Source organism: Otolemur garnettii, unplaced genomic scaffold (assembly GCF_000181295.1).
Source record: "Otolemur garnettii isolate 467f Iridium unplaced genomic scaffold, OtoGar3 scaffold00032, whole genome shotgun sequence".
Taxonomy (NCBI): domain Eukaryota; kingdom Metazoa; phylum Chordata; class Mammalia; order Primates; family Galagidae; genus Otolemur; species Otolemur garnettii.
The window spans coordinates 7,237,872-7,258,093 of record NW_003852427.1 but is presented as its reverse complement, the minus strand read 5'-3'; the positions used below and the strand labels follow the sequence as shown (position 1 = coordinate 7,258,093).

The 20,222-nt window shown below is 40.9% G+C and overlaps 1 protein-coding gene across 4 annotated transcripts in view; it reads right to left on the bottom strand.

The window, feature by feature from the left end:
• Positions 1-20,222, bottom strand: part of IL20RB (interleukin 20 receptor subunit beta) — a 41,682-nt gene that overhangs the window by 3,352 nt on the left and 18,108 nt on the right. For 2 of the 4 annotated variants that reach the window (XM_012805000.2, XM_023513027.1), the window contains exons 4-6: positions 16,338-16,462; positions 14,141-14,291; positions 10,799-10,941 (exon numbers count right to left, since the gene is read on the bottom strand). In XM_012805000.2, coding sequence (XP_012660454.1) covers positions 10,799-10,941; positions 14,141-14,291; positions 16,338-16,462 — 419 coding nt within the window. The remainder of the gene's footprint in view (positions 1-10,798; positions 10,942-14,140; positions 14,292-16,337; positions 16,463-20,222) is intronic. The other 2 variants (XM_023513028.1, XM_023513029.1) reach the window with 1 other exon arrangement.

Below are 20,222 nucleotides of genomic sequence, written 5' to 3'. Positions count from 1 at the left end.
AATCTCCTGGGCTTAAGTGATCCCCTTGCCTCAGTTTTTCTGTGTTTAGTAGAGACGGAATCTCACTCTTGCTCAGGCTGGTCTCAAACTTGTGAGCTCAAACAATCTACCTGCCTCAGCCTCCTCACGTGCTAGGATTACAGGCATGAGCCACCACACCCAGCCTTCCATTATGTATTTTATATAATATTTACAACACATTTCATTTTGGACTAGCCACACTTCAATTACTTAATAGTCAAACATTACTAATAGCTAATGTATTATCGAACAATGAAGCTCTAAAACATTAATGTAAAAGAAATAGCATAATCTCAGTATTTCAAAAGGTACAAAATTATGGTCCTGAAGAGTAGAACAAACTTTCAAGCAAAGATCAGCTGATTTTGTAAAATATTTGAATTAGTTCTCTCCAGAGATTGCTCATAAGAATGTAGATTTCTGTGTTTCTCATTTAAAATTTGGAGATCTAAAAAAATAAAAATTAAAAATAAAACTTGGAGATCTGACAGCACTAGCTCACATTCCTTCTTGATAGCAACATGCCAGAGCTGAGAAGTAATCGCCTCCTTTAGACAGAACATGTTTGCTGTGGTCCCATCCCCTCCCTATTGAGTTACATTTCTTTGCACTCCACACCCTTTTTTTTTCCCCTTGGTATTTGGCTGGCCTCAGAGGCATCTGAGCTCACTCCACTTTGTATGAAGTACACAAGGTCATACTTGGGATGGTCCTTCGAAAAATTACTAACTTTGGATCATCTTTATGGTTGCTGTTCACTTTACAGTGGAATATGACAATAAGAGGAGAAAGAATAAAGTGAGTTACAAAAAGGAAAGGGAGATCCTTCAGTACCAAAGCCCTCCATTCCCATGCAGCAATTATAGATAAAAAACAAGGAAAATAAGTTATATTTTAAAACAGACAATTCTTTGGGCAGAATTTATATAATTAATATGATTTTCCTAGTATATATATTTTCACTTTAAACTGTTACTTGGTAATATCAACATAAATGGAAAGAAATTTTTGATGGCATATTTCAGAGTACAACCATCACCACCAACTGTAAAATTTTAGATGTACACATGAAATGTCTGAGCCATACAGATAGATTAAACACAAACTCAGTAGGACTTTTTGAAAAATTGTCAAGGATTTCTGATTGGTGATTTTCCATGGTTTAGTTGGAAAGATAAGTGCATTTTACAAGAATGGCTGGAAATAACTTTTTAATAATTTAGAGGATTATCTATAAGTAACACAAATGAGATGCAGCTATGCTGTGCTAAAATCATGGCTGATGGCTCAGTGTCTAGTTACTAAAAAATAAAGTAAAAATAAAATCATGGCTGAGATGAGGGAGGTGGCAGTGATGCACAGCTCTGGAATGTGTTTGGGATTTAGCGAACACCAATGATCTATTTCTCACACAGCATTATGGGGGAATGCATAGACTCAGAGAATTTGCTCACTTCAAAAATCTTGGGAGTGAAAACAGAAAACATTAAGAGCTTTATGGAAAGAAATGCACTTAGGAAGAGACACCAGAATGATGAAGGAAGATGGTAAAGGAGAATAGAGAAGCAAAAGTTAGTCAAGGGTCATAGTATCTCACTGCCCTGGGCAAAACTGGACATACTGTCAGAGAATCTTCTTATCTCTGGTCTCATCTAAGCTATTTGGTTTTCTCTAAAAGCTAATTTTAGAGTGTGCCTCATAATGCATCAGGATCCCTAGGAGAGCTTAGCAGTTGAGGACTTTTCTTGTGTACCTGAAATCCTGTAAGTAATTGACTTTTTCTTGTCTTTTACTCTGTTCCTCACTAAGAAGGCTCTGGGTCTTAGGAAGATCCTCATACCCTGATCTTGAGGTAGAAAGGAAAACCCTGCTGGGTCTCTGAATGTAGGTCCAGAAGATGAAAAGTGAGGGAGAGTGTTAGGAATGTAATGGCCTGTGAATAGAGGGTAAGCATGGGCAACAGATTTGAGTGGGGGACCTAAACCTAACGCACCATACCAATTATTATGTTAAATGTTAATGAACTAACTACACCAATTAAAAGATAGAGATTGTCAGAATGGATTTATGGTTTGTTTTTTTTCTTTAAACCCAGAATACAAGATCAACTATATGTTGTTGAAATATACTTTAAATATGAATATACAGATAAGTTTAAATGTGTCTCTTAAAGACTGCATTTAGCTGGTCTTGTTTTCTGGAGGGAGTTATTTATTTTTTTGTTGTTGTTGTTTGCAATTCATTGAGGGTACAAAGAATTAGGTTACATAGACTGCATTTGTTAGATAAAGTCCCTCTTATAATTCTGTCCCACCCCCAAGAGGTGTGCCATACACCGTGATCCCCCATACCCCACCTACCTCCCTTTTCCCACGTGCACATTCCCCTACCCACCCCCCTTATATTAGCTCATCTGCTGCCTTCATATTAGAATTGAGTACATTGGATTCTTGCTTGTCCATCCTTGTAATGCTTTACTAAGAAGAATGTGTTCCACCTCTATCCAGGTTAATACAAAAGATGTAAAGTTTCCATCATTTTTAGTGACTGAATAGTATTCCATGGTCTACATACACCATAGCTTGTTAATCTATTCCTGGGTTGTTGGGCATTTATGCTGTTTCCACATTTTGGTAACTGTAAATTGAGCTGCAATAAACAGTTTAGTGCAAAGGTCATTATGATAAAGGACTTTTTTTTCTTCTGGGTAGATGCCTAGTAATGGGATTGCAGGATCACAAGTGGGAGGTCTAATTTCAATTCTTTGAGGATTCTCCACACTTCCTTCCAAAAAGGTTGTATTACTTTGTAGTCCCACCAGCAGTGTAAAAGTGTTCCCTTTTCTCGGCATCCACACCAGCATCTGCAACTTTGAGACTTTGTGATGTGGGCCATTCTCACTAGAGTGAGATGATATCTCAGGGTAGTTTTGATTTGCATTTCTCTGATGATTAGGGACAATGAGCATTTTTTCTTATGTTTGTTAATCATTTGTCTGTCTTCTTTAGAGAAAGTTCTATTCATCTCTCTTGCCCAGTGATATGGAATTGTTAGGTCTTTTTTTTGTTGAGTAATTTGAGTTTTCTATAGATCCTAGTTGTCAAATTTTTGTCCAATTCATAATATGCAAATAACTTTTCCCATTCTGAAGGCTGTTTGTTTGCTTTGGTTGTTGTTTTCTTTTCTTTTCTTTTTTTTTTTTTTTTTTTTGGAGACAGAGCCTCAAGCTTTCCCCCTGGGTAGAGTGCTGTGACATCTCAGCTCACAGCAATCTCCAACTCCTGGGCTCAAGCGAGTCTCCTGCCTCCGCCTCCCAAGTAGCTGGGACCATAGGTGCCCGCCACAACGCCTGGCTATTTTTTGGTTGCAGCCATCATTGTTGTTTGGCGGGTCCGGGCTGGATTCAAACCCGCCACCTTAGGTGTATGTGGCTGGCGCCTTAGCCACTTGAGCCACAGGTGCTGAGCTGGTTGTTGTTTTCTTAACTGCACAGAAACTTTTCAGTTTAATTAAGTCCCATTTGTTTATTTTTGTTGTTGTTGCAATTGCCATGGAAGTCTTCATAAAATCTTTCCCCAGAGCAGTATCTTCAAGTGTTTCCCCACGCTTTCATTGAAGATTTGTATTGTTTCATACCTTAGATTTAAATCTTCTATTTATCTTGAATCAACTTTTGTAATTGGTGAGAGGTGCAGGTCCAGTTTCAGTCTTTTATATGTGGTTACCCATTTCTCCCAGCACCATTTATTGAATAGGGATTCTCTTCCCCAGCGTATGTTCTTGTTTAGTTTATAGATGATCAAGGGGTTGTAACATGTTAGTTTCATCTCATGGTTTTCTATTCAGTTCCAAATATCAATGTCTTTATTTTTTGTGCCAATACCATGCTGTTTTGATCACTATGGCCTGATATAGCAGAAAGTCTGGTAGAATGATACCCCCAGCTTTGTTTTTCTTACTAAGAATTGTCTTGGCCCTACAGGGTTTCTTCTAGTTCCATACAAAATGAAGAATTACTTTTTCCAATTCTTAAAAATATGATGATGGTATTTTAATGGGGATTGCATGGAATCTGTAGATTGCTTTGGGAACTATAGACATTTTCACAACATTGTTTCTTCCCAGCCATAAGCATGACATGTTGTTCCATGTGTTAATATCTTCTGCTATTACTTTTCTTGGGGTTTCATAATTCTCTTCATAGCAGTCCTTTACCTCTTTTGTTATGTATATTGCTAGGTATTTCATTTTGGGGGAAGCTACTGTAAAGGGGATTGTGTCCTTCATTAGCTTCTCATCTTGGCTGTTATTGGCATATCCAAAGGCTACTGATTTGTAGACATTGATTTTATATCCTGAGACATTACTATGTTTTTTTAATCACTTCCAGGAGTCTTGTGGTTGAGTCTTTTGCATTTTCTAAGTATAAGAGCATATCATCAGCAAAGAGCAAGAATTTGACCTCCTTTGCACCCATTTGGATGCCCTTTATTTCCTTCTCTTGCCTGATTGTATTGGCTAGAACTTCCAGCACTATGTTGAATAGTGGTGGCAATAGAGGACAACCTTATCTGGTTCTAAGTGGAAAATCTAAGTGGAAAGTTCTAAGTGGAAAATCTTTCAGTGTTACTTCATTCAATATAATATTAGTTGTGGGTTTGTAATAGATGGCTTTGATCAGAGTAAAAAATGTGCCACCTATGCTCATATTCTTAAGTGTTATAGTTAGGAAAAGGTGCTGAATTTTATCAAATACTTTTTCTATATCTATTGAGAGAATCATATGGTCTCTGTTTTTGCTTCTGTTGATATGGTGAATTATGTTTATGGACTTGCATACGTTAAGCCAGCTTTGCATCCCTGGGATGAAACCTACTTGATCATGATGAATGATTTTTTTAATGTGTAGCTGGAATTATTGGCTAGGATTTCATTGAGAGTTTTTGCATCTATATTCATTAGTGACATTGGTGTGAAATTCTCCTTTTTAGTTGGGTCTTTTCCTGGTTTTGGTATCAGGGTGATGTTTGCTTCATAGAACATGTTAGGGAAGACTCCTTCTTTTTCAATTTTTTGGCATAAAATCTGCAGTATGGGTATAATCTCTTTTTTGAAGGTTAGACAGAATTCTGGTGTAAAGCCATCTGGAACAGGGCTTTTTATTGTTGGGAGATTTTTTTATTATTTCTTTAATCTCAGTTCTAAGAGATCTATTTCTTCATGGTTAAGTCTAGGGAGAGTGTGTGATTCCAGGTATTGATCCATTTCCTCCATATTGTCAAATTTCTGGGCATATACTTTTTTGTTGTACTCAGAGATGATCCTTTGTATCTCTGTGGCATCTGTTATTATTTCCCCTTTATCATTTCTGATTGAGGTTATTAGAGATTTTACTTTTCTATTTCTAGTTAATCTGGCCAAATTTTATTTTATTTTATTTATTTTGTAAAAACCCTGGCTCAGTTTCCATAGCTCAGTGAGTATGGCAGCAGCCACATACACCAAAGTTGGCAGGTTCAAGCCCAGCATGGGCCTACTAAACAACAATGACAACTCCAACCAATAAACAGCTGGACATTGTGGTGGGCACTTATAGTCCCAGCTACTCAGGAGGACAAGGCAAGAGAATTGCTAAGCCCAAAGAGGTTGCTGTGAGCTGTGAGGCCATGACACGCTACCAAGGGCAACATAATGAGACTCTGTCTCAAAAAAAAAAAAAAAAAAAAAAACCTTTTTTGTTTCATTAATTTTTTTGGATAATTCTTTTATTTTCAATTTCATTAATCTCTGATTTAATTTTGGTTACTTCTTTTCTTCTGCTGGATTTGGGATTAGATTTTTCTTCTTTTTCCATTTGCTTAAGATGGTTCATGAATTTGTTAATGTGCTCTCTTTCTGTTTTTCAAATGCATCTAATGTGATAAATTTCCCTCTTAAAACTGCTTTTGCTGTATCCCACAGTTTTTGGTAACTTGTGTCTTCATTGTTGTTATGTTTGAGGAATTTAATGATTTCTTCTTTTATCTCTTTCTGAATTCAAATATCATTCAGCATAAGTTTGTTTAATATCCAAGTCTTTGTGTGGGGATGAAAGTTTTTTTGGAGTTCAGTTCCACCTTTATTGCTTTGTGGTTTGAGAAGATACAAGGTACAATTCCTATTCTTTTAATTTTGCTGAGGTTTGATTTGTGTCCTAGGATGTGGTTGATTTTGGAGTATATACCATGGGCTGACCAGAAAAATGTATATTCCTTAGCTTTGGGATGGTGTGTTCTGTATATGTCTATTAATTCCATTTGTTCTAGGGTCACACTGAAGTCCTCTGTATCTTTGTTTAATTTCTGTTCAGAGGATCTGTCCAGGTCTGTCAGAGGGGTGTTAAAGTCCCCAGATATTATGGTGTTATGGGATACCATATTGCTCAGGCCTGTTTCACAAATCTGGGAGCATTTAAGTTGGGTGCATACATATTTAAAATGTAAATGTCTTCTTGTATTGTTCCTTTGATCAGTATAAAGTGTCCACCTTTGTCTTTCTTAATTTTAGTGGCCTTAAATCTACTTGTATCTGAAAATAAGATTGCAACCCTTCCTTTCTTTTAATTTCCATTTGCTTAAAATACTTTTTTCCATCCTTTAACCCTAAGTCTTGATTTTTCCTTCAGGGCTAGGTGTGTCTCCTGGATACAGCATACAGATGGCTTGTGCTTTTTTATCCAATCAGCCAGCCTGTGCCTCTTCAGTGGTAAATTCAGTCCTCTGACATTTACTGAGAGAATTGATAAGTGTGGTGAAGTCCATTGTGTAGCTTTATCCTTTTTGCACCATTGTGGAAGCTAAGTTTTGATCTTTGACTTCTGAGTGTTTACTTTGCTAGGTGGTCCATTGTAATGGTCAGTGCTGAGAATAGGTCTAAGTATTTCCTGTAATATTTCCTGATCTTGGAGCGAATTTTCTCAGTGCTTGTATATTCACAAAAGATTTGATTTCTCCATCAATTTTGAAGCTTAGTTTAGAAAGATACAGAATTCTGGGCTAGAAATTGTTTTGCTTAAGAATGTTGAAGGTGGATGACCATGCTTTTCTAGCTTGGAAGGTATCATTTGAAAATTCTGCTGTCATCCTAATGGTTCTGCCTCTATAGATCAGTTGACACTCCTAGCTGCTTGCAGAATTTTTTCTTTCATCTTGACTTTGGACAGGTTCATTACCATGTGTCTTGGAGAGGCTCTGTTTGAGTTGAGATGACCTGGGGTTTGATATCCATCTGAAAAGAATGTGTCAGGGTCTTTAGTAAAATTTGCGAAGTTTTTATTTATGATAGTTGCCAGTAGGGCTTCCATTCCTTTGGGACAATCTTCTTCCCCTTCAGGAATCCCTATTATTTGTATGTTTGAATGCTTCATGGAGTCTCGTAGTTTTCTATGTGTCTGTTCTGCTTTCTCTCTCTTCTTTTCTGCCTCTTTTACTACCTAGGTTAACTCAAGAACTTTATTCTCTAGCTCTGAGGTTCTTTCTTATCCATGGTCTAACCTAGTTTTGATACTTTCTACTGCATCTTTACATTCCCTGATTGACTCCTTCATTTTCTTAAACTCTGCCATATCCTTTCTACATTCTACATATCTCTCATCCAACTTTTGGTTCTGTCTTTCCATTTTCTCATCCATTTCTTTTATTATCTTTATCATCCATATTTTAAATTCACTTACTGTCAAGTCAATTAAATCTTTATAGGTGGAATCATCTGCAGTAGCTGCCTTATGGTCCCTTGGAGGAGTTCTTCTGTTTTGGTTTCTCATGTTGCTTGTATTTTTCTGTTGGTTCCTCCTCATGTGTTCTTTATTTGTTCCCCTCCTATCCTCCTTTTAACTTCTCACTGCCTCCTTTGTTTCAAACAGAAATTCTTGCTGTTGATGACAGAATGTTGTAATATGTCACCCAGACACCAGGTAGCTCTGTGGTTTCTTTAGGAGACAGTGAGCTCAGCCAGCAACCTCTATGGTCCTTATTACAAACTTAGTTGCCTTTAGTGATCACCTGATTGTTTTCTCAGCATTCAGACCCTGTCAGGTTGGGAATCTTAAACCTCACAAGAATCCTTCAGGGGCAGGTCTCATAATGCCCCCAACTCTAGTTCCTATGGAATGCAGTTGTCCCTCAGCCTGTCCCAAGAGTGGAGTTCTAATCCCTGCAGGCGGAATTAAGACAACTGTGCTTTAGGCCTTGCTAAGATCTTCTCACCACCTTCCCACAGTGGCAGTCCTCTGGCTGCTGAGACCTTCTCAGTGTAGTTGCATCGCCAGTCACCAAACCTATGGCAATTCCACTCCAACCAGCATTCAATCTGATTGCTATATATTGTTCAAGTTCACCCACTCTTCTAGGCTTTTCATTCAATGTGCAGCTTCCCCCAACTACTGAAAACTCCTAAAAGTCTTCCTCCCATCCTAGGCCTCTGTGAGGGGGACAGCCAATCCCAGCCAGTCACAATCACTTGCCTAATTTATCAAATGTTCACTGCTCCAGATCATATGCTGTATCCAATTTACCACCTCTTTAGTGTGCTCCCTGAGCTATGACTCTGGGTAAAGTCCCCCTACCAGGTCCTTTGCTCCCCATTCCTTCTAGGAGAGCTCAGCTGAATGATCCTTCTGGTCTGTTATCTTGATCTACCTCTTCTGTTTGGTTGGTGTTTTTTTAATATATAAATCTATTCTGACAATCTTTGACTTTCAATTGGCTTATTTAGTCCAAAAATGATGTATCATTAAAAACAGTAAGCAAAAAAAGAACTACATTTATATCATGATAAGGACTATTCCTAGAGATTTAAAAAAACATAATGATAAATGACCTAGTTAGTTAGGAAGATGTATAAATCAAAATTTGAATGCACCTAAAACAGAACCTCAAAATACATGAAGGAAAAATTGACATTAAGGGAGAAACAGACATATCTCCATTCATCATGGTATTTTCTTCTTTCTTCTTTCAATAGTTAATAGGACAGCTGACAAAAAATCAGTAGAGGCAAAGATGATCTGACAATGCCATAAAACATTTGACCTAATTGATATTTTTAAAAAATTATCCCAACAACTACAAAATACATATCCTTTTATGCTTCAGGATACTATGAAACCCTCAAGTTCTTTCTGAGGGGATGGGAATAAAGGCCCATCCTGTCCCCATGTATTTGATACACTGCATTACCTTTAGGTATAGCAGTAAGCCATTCAGTCAGAGCAAGATGGCGGGGGAGCAGATAAGAGGGACATTGCTAAGCTTTATGAAAAGGAGAAAATGAAATGAGTCAATATATGTAAAGCCTTAATACAGTACCTCACACTTAGCTCTACCCTAGTGTTAGCTAATATGGTATGACTACCTGGTCTTGAAAGTGCTGGAGAGAAAAGGAGAGTGGACATTAGGATAACAAGTGAAGGGGTGTCCTGTGAACTGGATTACTGGGAGAATTACTCCTTCTATGTGGGGAGAGAAAAAGTGACTCCTTCCAGAGTGACTCCAGGCTGATAAGGAACTACAGGCAGTAGTTCCAGCTCTATTTGCTTTCCAGAAGCTGACTGAAGGTTCCCTCTTCCAGGAGATAACTGTGAGAAATCCCTGGGATGACAGGGGTAGGCTTTTTGCTTTTGTTTTTGCTTTTGTTTTTATTATAGTGTTCAGGGGGATTTTTTTGTTTGTTTGTTTGTTTGAGACAGTCTCACTCTGTCACCCTGGCTAGTGTGCAGTGAACCCTGGCTAGTGTGTAGTGACATCATTATAGTTCACAGCAATCTCAAATTCTTGGACTCAAGAAATCCTCCTGCCTCAGCCTCTTAAGTAGCTAGGACTATAGGTACCCACCACAATGCCTAGCTCATTTTTCTTTTTTTAATAGAGATGGAGTCTCACTCTTGCTCAGGCTGGTCTTGAACTCCTAAGCTCAAGCAATCCTATTTTAGCTTCCCAGAACGCTAGGGTTACAGGTGTGAGCCACCATTCCAGGCTTGTTTGTCATGGTTATTGTTTTGTTTTGTTGTGCTGCCTTCTGTGGTTGAGATGTCAGGGTTGGGGAGGAAAACTGGAGAGGCATCTGAACAAGCCATTGAAGGAGCTGTTGAAGGCCTGCTTTTCTATTTCACACACCACAGCATAGGCATACAGGCCTATCCCCACTCAGACCCATGGTCCATTGTCATCAGGAGTAAGAAAAGAATTCTGGGCTTCTGAGGAGCTGGAAATATAGGTGAGCAACTCTAACTGCAAGACTCATGATAAAAGTCCATACTGCTGCCCCTTCACCAAACTCCACACCAACAAAAGTTGAAGCATAACCCATGCCTCCCATGTTACATACGTATTCTTCATCCTGAGAACAATGAGGCCTTTGGCATGGGGATTGAATATGTTGTATTGGAACATGTTATTGGGCATAGCTGTTGTTACAGTTGATGGAAGGGGGTCAAGAATACTAGGCATGCCAGTCCAGAAGGGTAAGAGTGCATGACTCCCAGAACCCCAAGCATCCTAGGTGGACAACCCATCTATTCTTTTGGCTATGTCAGGGCTTAGGGGAATGAAACAGGTAGCCTTCCTGTGCTCTGGAGAAGGGAGATCTCTCCTAGTCCTTCTGATTAGACCTCAAGTCCTATAAGTACTCTCATCTCCCTGTACAAATGCCTCTAATTCCACAAAACGTGTACCCATTGCCAACTGAGGCCCAAACTAGATCTGGTCAGTGTCATGATGGAAGGAAAAAAGAACACTATTACCAAGGTGTTTGGGAGGACCACCACAGGGCAACAGGAGTACCGGAGCAGCTGGCCCATTTTCCAGATGGAGATCGGCACAGCCACAAGGTTCAGCATGAAGCCAACAAATGCAAACAGGGCCAGCGCCAGGGGAAGGGCCTCTTCTGGAAACAAAAAGATAACACCTTAGGAAACAACGGTGAAGACAAAATCTCTAAACCGGGCCTCCTCCAGTTTCCTGGAGTTGGCTCTGCACATTAGCCAAAATGGCAGATACCAACATTCTAAGGTTTGATATTTGCCCTAGTGACTAAAATTATCACCCATAAAACCATTCCTTCTTTTTTTTTTTTTCTGAAACAGAGTCTCACTCTGTTGTTCAGGCTAGAGTGCCATGGCATCAGCCTAGCTCATAGCAACCTCAAACTCCAAACCTCTGGGCTCAAGTAATCCTCCCACCTCAGCCTCCGGAGTAGCTGGGACTACAGATGCCCATAGCAATGTCCAGCTAATTTTTCTATTTTTTAGTAGAGATGGGGGTCTCACTTTGCTCAGGCTAATCTCTTACTCCTGAGCTCAAGGAATTCTCCCAGCCTCTGCCTCTCAGAGTGCCAGAATTACAGCAACCATGAGGAATCTCTCTCTTTTTTAAAACTATTTTTCTAGAATCAAGATTAAGGCATGGTTTCCTGAAAGCTTCAGGATTAAAAAGATTAAAATCTTTTTCTGGGTAAGGGAAAGGGAGGAGTATCATATGTTAAGCCACTAGTCGTGTTAGCACGTACCTTGGCATCACTGCCAGGAGGTAGGCAGAGCGCCAGGCCTTCAGCAGAAGGGGGAGGTGCTGAGAGAGAACAGAGTAGAACAGAGCTGGGCGGTAACTGAAAACAAAGTGTGTTTCACAATTTGCTGTTGGCATTGATTTATATTATGGAGGAAATAGTGAGTTCAGAAAAGAGTCACATAATAACTATGATTTATCAAGCCCCTATTATGTATGCTAGAGCTGCTACCTTCTTCCACACTGTTATAGGGGCCACACATGTAGTCACTTATTTTTCATAACTTCACAACAAGTGTGAGTATCTCTGCTTTTATAAAAAGGATTCTATACTCAGAATGGTTGCATAACTTACTGCAGGTCATGCAGGGAAGGCTGGTTCCAAAGACCACAATTATTTTACCAAATGAATGCAGCAGAAAGGGCCAGACCTGAGCATCTGGAGATGCAGAAGAGAGGACAGGTTATTTTCTCATCTCTCTGTTCTATGCAACCTTGAGAAACTCATTTAGCCTCTGTCCAGCAATGTGAAGGGTTGCTGAGCTGGTGAGGCTATGGAGAAGCTGTGAACTCACATGTGACTGGGGGCATTGTATGGTTTCACTGCTTTTGGAAAGTATTTTGGCAATATACATCAAGAAGTACACAAATGTTCACACCCTTTCACCCACTCTGTGATTTTAATTCCAAAAAAAATTCCAAGGTAGGAAATAGTTATATGTATAAGTCAGTTCTTAGCAACAGCTGGACTGAAATGAAAGCCTCATAATTGATTACATATACTGGCACTTCCATATGTTGGCTTATTGTGAATGTTTTTAAAACATGAGTAGATCCATACACACTGACATGAAAAGGCGTTCACAATATACTTCTAGGTGAAGTCAAGCCAGGTACGGAACAGTAGGTATAGTATAGTGCGTGTTCAACCTGCAGCCTGTGGGCCACATGCAGATTATTTGAGGACTGTTGTGCTTTTCTAGGGTGTTGGATATCACAAAACGTATGCAGAGACCTTTTCTTTTGCTGATCAGCTTTCATTAATGTTTGTGTATTTAATGTGTGGCCCAAGACAGCTCTTTTTCTTCCAGTGTGCAGAGGAAAGAAAAAACGTTAGACACCTTGTATGTCGGTGTGCATTGATACCACACAGGAAATGACTGGAAGATTAAATGCTAAACTTGCCAAAAGAAACCTCCTGAATTGTTGGGAGAGAACAGAACACTTACCACTCACTTTATGTAATTCTGTGTTGTCTGAATTATTATGCTTGACTCATATAATTTTTAAAAGTAGTATAAAATGTAGTAATCAGGAAATCTGCATGGAAAACATTATAGATATGATATTTGTGAAAAAATGGGCATAAGCGTACATTTGATAGATAGGAATACAGCATGTGCCTACACTTGGGCAGTGAATGACTAGAGAATAACATCCCTTGGAGGGCAATTTGAAAATAGTGATCAAAATTCAAATATGTATGACTTTGACCAAGCAACTCTACTTCAAAGAATTTATCCTTCAAATATATACATACCAGCAAATGATCTGTGCCCAAGGAAATTAATTTGCACATTGGCTATAATGGCAAAATATTTGGAAAAAAACCTAAATGCCCATCAATATGGAACTAGTTAAATTAGTTATTATATATTCAAACAATGGAATTACTACATAGCTATAAAGGCAGCTAAAGAGATGTCTTTATCAATATGGAAAAATCTACACAATATATAAAGTAAAAAAGACAAGATCCAGAACAATGCCTAGAGCATGTTCCCATTACATAAATACATTCTCATTTACTTGCATATGCATTAAAAAGTCTTCGGAAGGGTATACAAGGAGCTTATACCTATAGAGGAGAGTGCAGGAATTATATAGATGGGGAAGAGGAGGGAAAAAGAGAATTTCTACATGTATCTTATATTTTTGGAACCATATAAATGTACCATGTATTCAAGATAATGATTTATCTTTTTAAAAAGATAAAAATGTTCAACACAAAAGTATTATACACCACTAAAATGTAGCGGTGTTTTAGTGGCAGGGTCATGGGATATGGAGATTTGCATGGTTTCGTTTCTTTTCGAAATATTCTAAACATTACAGGTTTTTACACCATAAAATATTCAGGGAAAAAAAATAGGTCAAACAAGAGGATTCTGTAGACTTTCCAAAAGGATCCTTCCAGATAAAAGGAGCTGTGATCTTATACAGTATCATTATACAATGTGGTGCCTCCTTACAAGATCTGCTGCTCCTGCAGCCCACTCTGATTCACAAGCAGTGACCACTCAGTTAACTGGTCTTGCAACATCTGGCCCCCAGCCTAGGAAATTTCAAGGGGGGAAGTGTTCCAGACAGTGGCTGGAGTAACCCCACCTAGCCCCAGGGTGGACTCCTGCCTCTAGGGAATTAGAATGACATGTACTTTCACCATGGGAACCCACCCAGCCTGGGGGACAGGTCAGTGAAATCAAAGGAAAACTCCTAACCAAAGGAACCCAGCAAGCATCTGAGCATGTGCTAGGAGGGCTATCACCCAGGGCTCCAGGGGACAGGGAGGCTGTCCTTACCTTGAACCTCAATGCATTCTGCCTGGCTAAAGGCGCTATGCCTCCCAATGGCCTTCACCACTGCCTGGGCCTTCACACAGTACGCTGCTCCTGGTTCCATGGTTACCAGGTGCACTGGAATGCCCCCACTCCTCACCATTTTGATGTGTTCCTTTGGGAGACCAGAAAATACAGTTAGTCCATGAGGGCAGCAGGACTGGAAAGAGTGAGAAGAGCCAGGGAGGGAAAGCTGCAGACATTTCCTTTCCAGAATATATACAGAGTTATCCCTCTCATTTATGTACACATATGTTCGTTCATTCATTTATGTATTCATATTTATTAAGCACCTACTACACTGTTCTAGGCATAGAGACACAGCATTGAATAAAACAAAGTCCCTGCTCTCCTAGAGCTCCCATAGGAAAAGAAAGACAATAAATAATAAATATACGTATCAGATGGTAACAAGGGCTATGAAGGAAAAGCAAAACAAAGAGGTAGATGAGGAGGCACTACCTTAAACAGGATGGTTAAAGAAGGCCTCTCTGACAGGGTAACTTTGGGCCGAGACCTGAAGGTTGGAAACATGAATGAGTGGGGGCTTGGCATGGCCACTACTGCCAGGGGGGTCAATGCGAGGAGCACTAGAGCTGGCAGGCAGTACCTCCTCACTTGTCCATTTGTCCACCCATCTGTTCCCCCATCTGTTTATCTGCCCCACCTCCACCCTGCTCTCTCTGTTCTGTATCTGAGCCTGGGGAGGCTTGTCTGGACCCAGCCCAGATGACTCAGGGTACATGTTCTTCTCTCAGCACCATCCTTGCCAGTTGCCAAGGGTGGGGAGTGGGCTCCATCCCAATGAATCTGAGGGAGCATGCATGGGGCCTAGTCCCCTACACTACTCCATCTGGTTGGCTGGCAGTGCCATGTCCTAATAGTAGGCCGTGACCTAGCAGGAGTAAATACTGGGACTCAGTATTATTGCCTGCCCCACCTGCCCTTACCACCTAATCCCCTGTTGAATGAATGACAGGAAATGTGCCCTGACCACAGACACTGCTATAAGATCAAGGGTGCCCCTCTCCTGAAAATTGTCTAATCAGAGGCCAGCTGGCTACCTGTGATCCCTAAAGCTTGGCCTGATAAGATAAGCAAAACCCATCTATTGCTCTTCTAAGGATTTGGTCTTAAGAAAATTGGGTGCCTAGACCTAAAAGTAGGGACAGAGAGATGACACAGTGAGAGGGAGGCAGGTCTGAGAGATTTTGAATGGGCTTGGGAGGAATATCTTAGGCATCTGTAGGAAGGAGTGATGAGGGATTGAGGCTAGGGGGAAGGCTGGGAGAGGACCACAGGAAGTATGCTATAAGGAGAGCCCACCACGGGGAAGAAAGGACTCCTCAGGCACAGGGCCCTGGGTAAGGGAGGCTGCACTGTTGCCTGGCCCTGTGCCAGTTCCATATAGGCTCTCCATAGACCCTGTGAGAGCCTTTTATTGTACCATATTAATCCTTATGACAAAGACTATTTTTCCTTGTGCTCACTGGAACTGGTCTCTAGGCTTTGTCACTGTATCAGCTTGAACAGGGGCTCCACAGGTTTCAGTGTTCCCTCGTTCCTGCTAAAGCTCCAGTTCTCCTGCTGCTATGACTTGTTTGGCCACTCCTTCTGAGAACTATCCTTCTACCCACCCTAGACTGCAGCAATCTTCCCACAGGCAGGGCAGCACCCCATCTAGGCATTCTGCATAGCCCATTTGCTCAGGTTTATTCATAAGCTAGCTCCTGGCTCACTGCCCCAACTCCTACACCCTGCCAAGATACACACCCTCAAGAACTTTGTACCAGCCTCATCTGCTTTTGGAATTATTCATTTGATCTGGAACTCCTGACCTGCTGCCACAAAGTGGCTGAAGAGACCAGCTGATGAGGGAGAAAAAAATGCATTGTAAAGGTGTTGTGGGTCCAACTAGGTTAGGGCTTAGAGCAAGGAAGCAGCCCTCACACTTCAGCAGATCTAACCTGAAAAGTCTCCCGGCCAAGGCCTGAGAGAGACCGAGGAAGTACTCTAATCTCCTTTTACACACTTTACCCAGGACTGCTCACTCTCAGGGCAACCAGTGAGCACTGCAGGGGCCAGCTTCCTTCTCTCACCCTCAGAAATCTGTGCCTCCTTCCCCAAAACCTGACCCAAACACCAAGGCAGGAAGTCTCACCTTAGTGGCAGACTCCCTCCTCCAATAGGCCACAAGGAACTCAAACTGGGGTCCCAGGTCTTCCAGCTCAATAACCAGGTGAAAGCCATCCTTGGTGACATCCATCCATGGTGGGGTGAGGATGGCTGTTGGAAAGACAAGGGGAGAGTCAAAGCCAGTTCCAAACAGGACTGATTCCCTGGAACATGATGACAAAGTCATAGATGGAAACATGCCTTCCTTCAGGGGAGGTAGAGAGTCTTATCTTCACAGCACTTGGAAACATGTCCATGAATACTCTCCTGTACTCAGCAGATGCTCAGTAAATGCTTTTTGAATAATGAATGAATGAAAAAACAAACAACAAATACTTAAAATTCCCCCTTTTTAAAAAATAACCTTTGGCTGGGAGTGGTGTTCATGCCTGTAATCCTAGCACTCTGGGAAGCCAAGGTGGTGGATTACCTGAGCTCACAGGTTCGAGACCAGCTTGAGCAAGAGCAAGACCCTGTCTCTAAAAATAGCCGGGAGTTGTGGCAGGCTTCTGTAGTCCCAGCTACTTTGGGAGCTGGGGGGAGGGAATCACTTGAGCCCAGGATTCTGAGGTTGCTGTGAGCTATGACACCATGGCACTCTACCCAGGACAACAAAGTGAGACTCTGTCTCAAAAAAAAAAAAATCCCTTAATTATAATAAAGTCCTCTGTTCCTTCTCCCAGAGGCACATAAGAAAATTAATTAAATACTCAAGTAAACATTATCTCTTTCTCTTTAAAAGTTTATGATCCAGGCCCCTCCCCTCCACCATTTTTTTCTTTAAAAAAAATTTTTTTTAATTAATATGAGGGTACAATTTTTAAGTTACATTATTCTCATTTCCAGGGTAAAGTTCCATTTGTAGAGGAGCCTCTCACCCAGGTGTTGTGTTATACACCCTCACATCAGGTAAGATCCTGCCTCATTGTCCTACCCACTCCATCTCCCACTTCCTTCTACCCCCAAACTACACTATATTAGTGTTTTATTGTTCTTAAGAGCATGTAATTGTTTATATATTTATTTCATATTAGTATGGAGTACATTATATATTTATTTTTCCATCCTCGTGATACTTTACTAAGAAGAATGTATTTCAACTCCATCCAGGTAAATGTAAAAGATATAAAGTTTCCATCTTTTTTAATGGCTGAATAGTATTCCATGATATACATATACCATGGTTTATTGATTCATTCATGGATTGATGGGCACTTAGGTTGCTTCCATTACTTGGCAATTACAAATTGAGCTACAATAAACATTCTGGTGCAAATGTCTTTGTGGTAAAATGAGTTTTGTTCTTCTGGGTAGATACCTAGTAATAGGACTGCAGAATCAAATGAAAGGTCTACTTTTAGGCTCAGCGCCTGTGGCTCAAGTGGCTAAGGCACCAGCCACATACACCTAAGGTGGCGGGTTTGAATCCAGCCCGGGCCCACCAAAAACAACAATGACGGCTGCAACCAAAAAATAGCCAGGCATTGTGGCAGGCACCTGTGGTCCCAGTTACTTGGGAGACTGCGGCAAGAGACTCGCTTAAGCCCAGGAGTTGGAGGTTGCTGTGAGCTGTGACGCCACAGCACTCTACCCAAGGGGATAGCTTGAGGCTCTGTCAAAAAAAAAAAAAAAAGAAGGTCTACTTTTAGATCTTTGATGATTCTCCATACTTCTCTCCAAAAAGGCAGTGTTATTTTGCAATCCCACCAGCAGTGTAGATGTGTTCCCTTCTCTCCAAATCCCTGCCAGCAGCTGATGTTTTGGGACTTAGTGAGGTGGGCTAATCTTGCTAGGGTTAGATGATATCTCAGAGTGGTTTTGATTTGCATTTCTCTGATGATTAAAGATGATGAGCATTTTTTTATGTGTTTCTTGGCCATTTGTCTATCATCCTCAGAGAAGTTTCTGTTCAAATCTCTTACCCACTTACAGAGAAGATTGTTTCCTCTTTTCTTATTATCTAATTTCAGTTCTCTGTAGATTCTTGTTATCAGGCTTTTGTCAGATTCGTAACATGCAAAAATATTCTCCCATTTCAAAGGCTATCTGTTTGCTTTGTCTGTGGTACTCTTAGCTGTGCAAAATCTTTTTAGTTTGAACAAATCCCAGTTATTTTTAGTGTTCCTGCAATTGCTAGGTGGGTCTTCTTCATAGTTTTTTCCCAGGCCAACATTTTCAAGTGTTTTCCCCACATTCTCTTCTAGAATTGTTATTATTTTGTGTCTTAAATTTAAATCTTTTATCCAGGACTGGTGCCAATTTTCAACAGAAGCTCCTGTCCAGAGGGAAGGATAATGACCAGAAAGTACTCAATTAAGTTAAAGACTGGGAGCTGAGCCGAAAGAGAAGAGTGATAACTGCAGGTCAGCTCTGCTGAGGCAAGCTGCAACTCCAAGAAAGCAAACTTCAGATTTTCTTAGGTGAGCATGAACTGAGGACCTCTTATCTCACCTCACAGGAAAGAGCTGTAGGAAATGGGGACTACTTCCCCAGAGGGACCCTGTTATGACCCTGAACACTCTCTTGCCACGCAGGAAAATTGAACTAATGTTTTCCCTGCCATTCTGAACTTCCAGTCCACCCTTCCCCCCTTGCCTGACAGTCCAGAAGCCTAACCCCTGCAGAGACTGCGGGAGGAGGCTTGTGAGCAGCGCACCTGGCCCTGCCGGACCAAATGCCCCATGCTCCCCCCCCACCAGAGCCACGCATTCTGCCCTGCCAGAGCCCAGAGCTCTGCACTCCATCCAACCAGAGCCACTCTCTGCACACCCTGCCCTGCTGGAAACACTGTGGACCATGAGCTCCACCCTGCTGGGACCTCTACACAGCACTGTGCCCAGCCAGAGCCACCAAGTGCCTTGCCCTGCCAGAGCCGCATACTGTGCTCTGCCCTGCCAGAGCCTCCTCGCTGCACGCTGCCATGCCAGAGCCATGGGCCAAGTGCCCACTGTGCTGAAGCCACTGGAAGCTCTGCACTGCCAGAACGGTGTACTACGTGCCCTGCCCTGCTTCTGGATCTGTGTGTCCCATGCTCCTGGAGCTGCTCCTACAGCTGACTACCTGGCATGGCAGTTGCCTGGGAGCTGCACAAGGACAGTTCCCACAAAGATTCAGCAACAAAAGCAGGATCCGCCAGAGTCAATTAATGTGAATGGCTTAAATTGCCCTCTAAGAGGCACAGGATGGCAGACTGGATACAAAAAAATCTCAGGCCAGATATCTGCTGCATTCAAGAATCTCACCTTACCTTAAAAGATAAACATAGACTCAGGGTAAAGGGATAGTCATCTATATTTCAGGCAAATGGAAATCAGAAAAAATTTTACTTGCGGATACAATAGGCTTTAAACCAACGAAAGTAAGGAAAGATAAGGATGGTCACTTCATATTTGTTAAGGTTAACACTCACCATGATGAGATTTCAATTATTAACATTTATGCACCCAACCAGAAGGCACCTGAATTCATAAGAGAGACTCTAACAGACATGAGCAATGTGATTTCCTCCAGTACCATAATAATTGGAGATTTTAACACCCTTTGGGCAGTGTTGGAAAGATCCTCCAATAAGAAGCTAAGCAAAGAAATTTTAGACTTAAGCTTAACCATTCAACAATTGCATTTAACACTACAGAACATTTCATCCTAACAAAACTGAATACATATTCTTCTCATCAACCCATGGAACATCCTCCAAAATTGATCACATCTTAGGTCACAAGTCTAACCTCAGTAAATTTAAAAGAATAGAAATCATTTCTTGTATTTTCTCAGACCATCATGGAATAAAAGTTGAACTCAGTAACAACAGAAATCCACATACTCATAGAAAAACATGGAAAATAAATAACCTCATGCTGATTGACAGCTG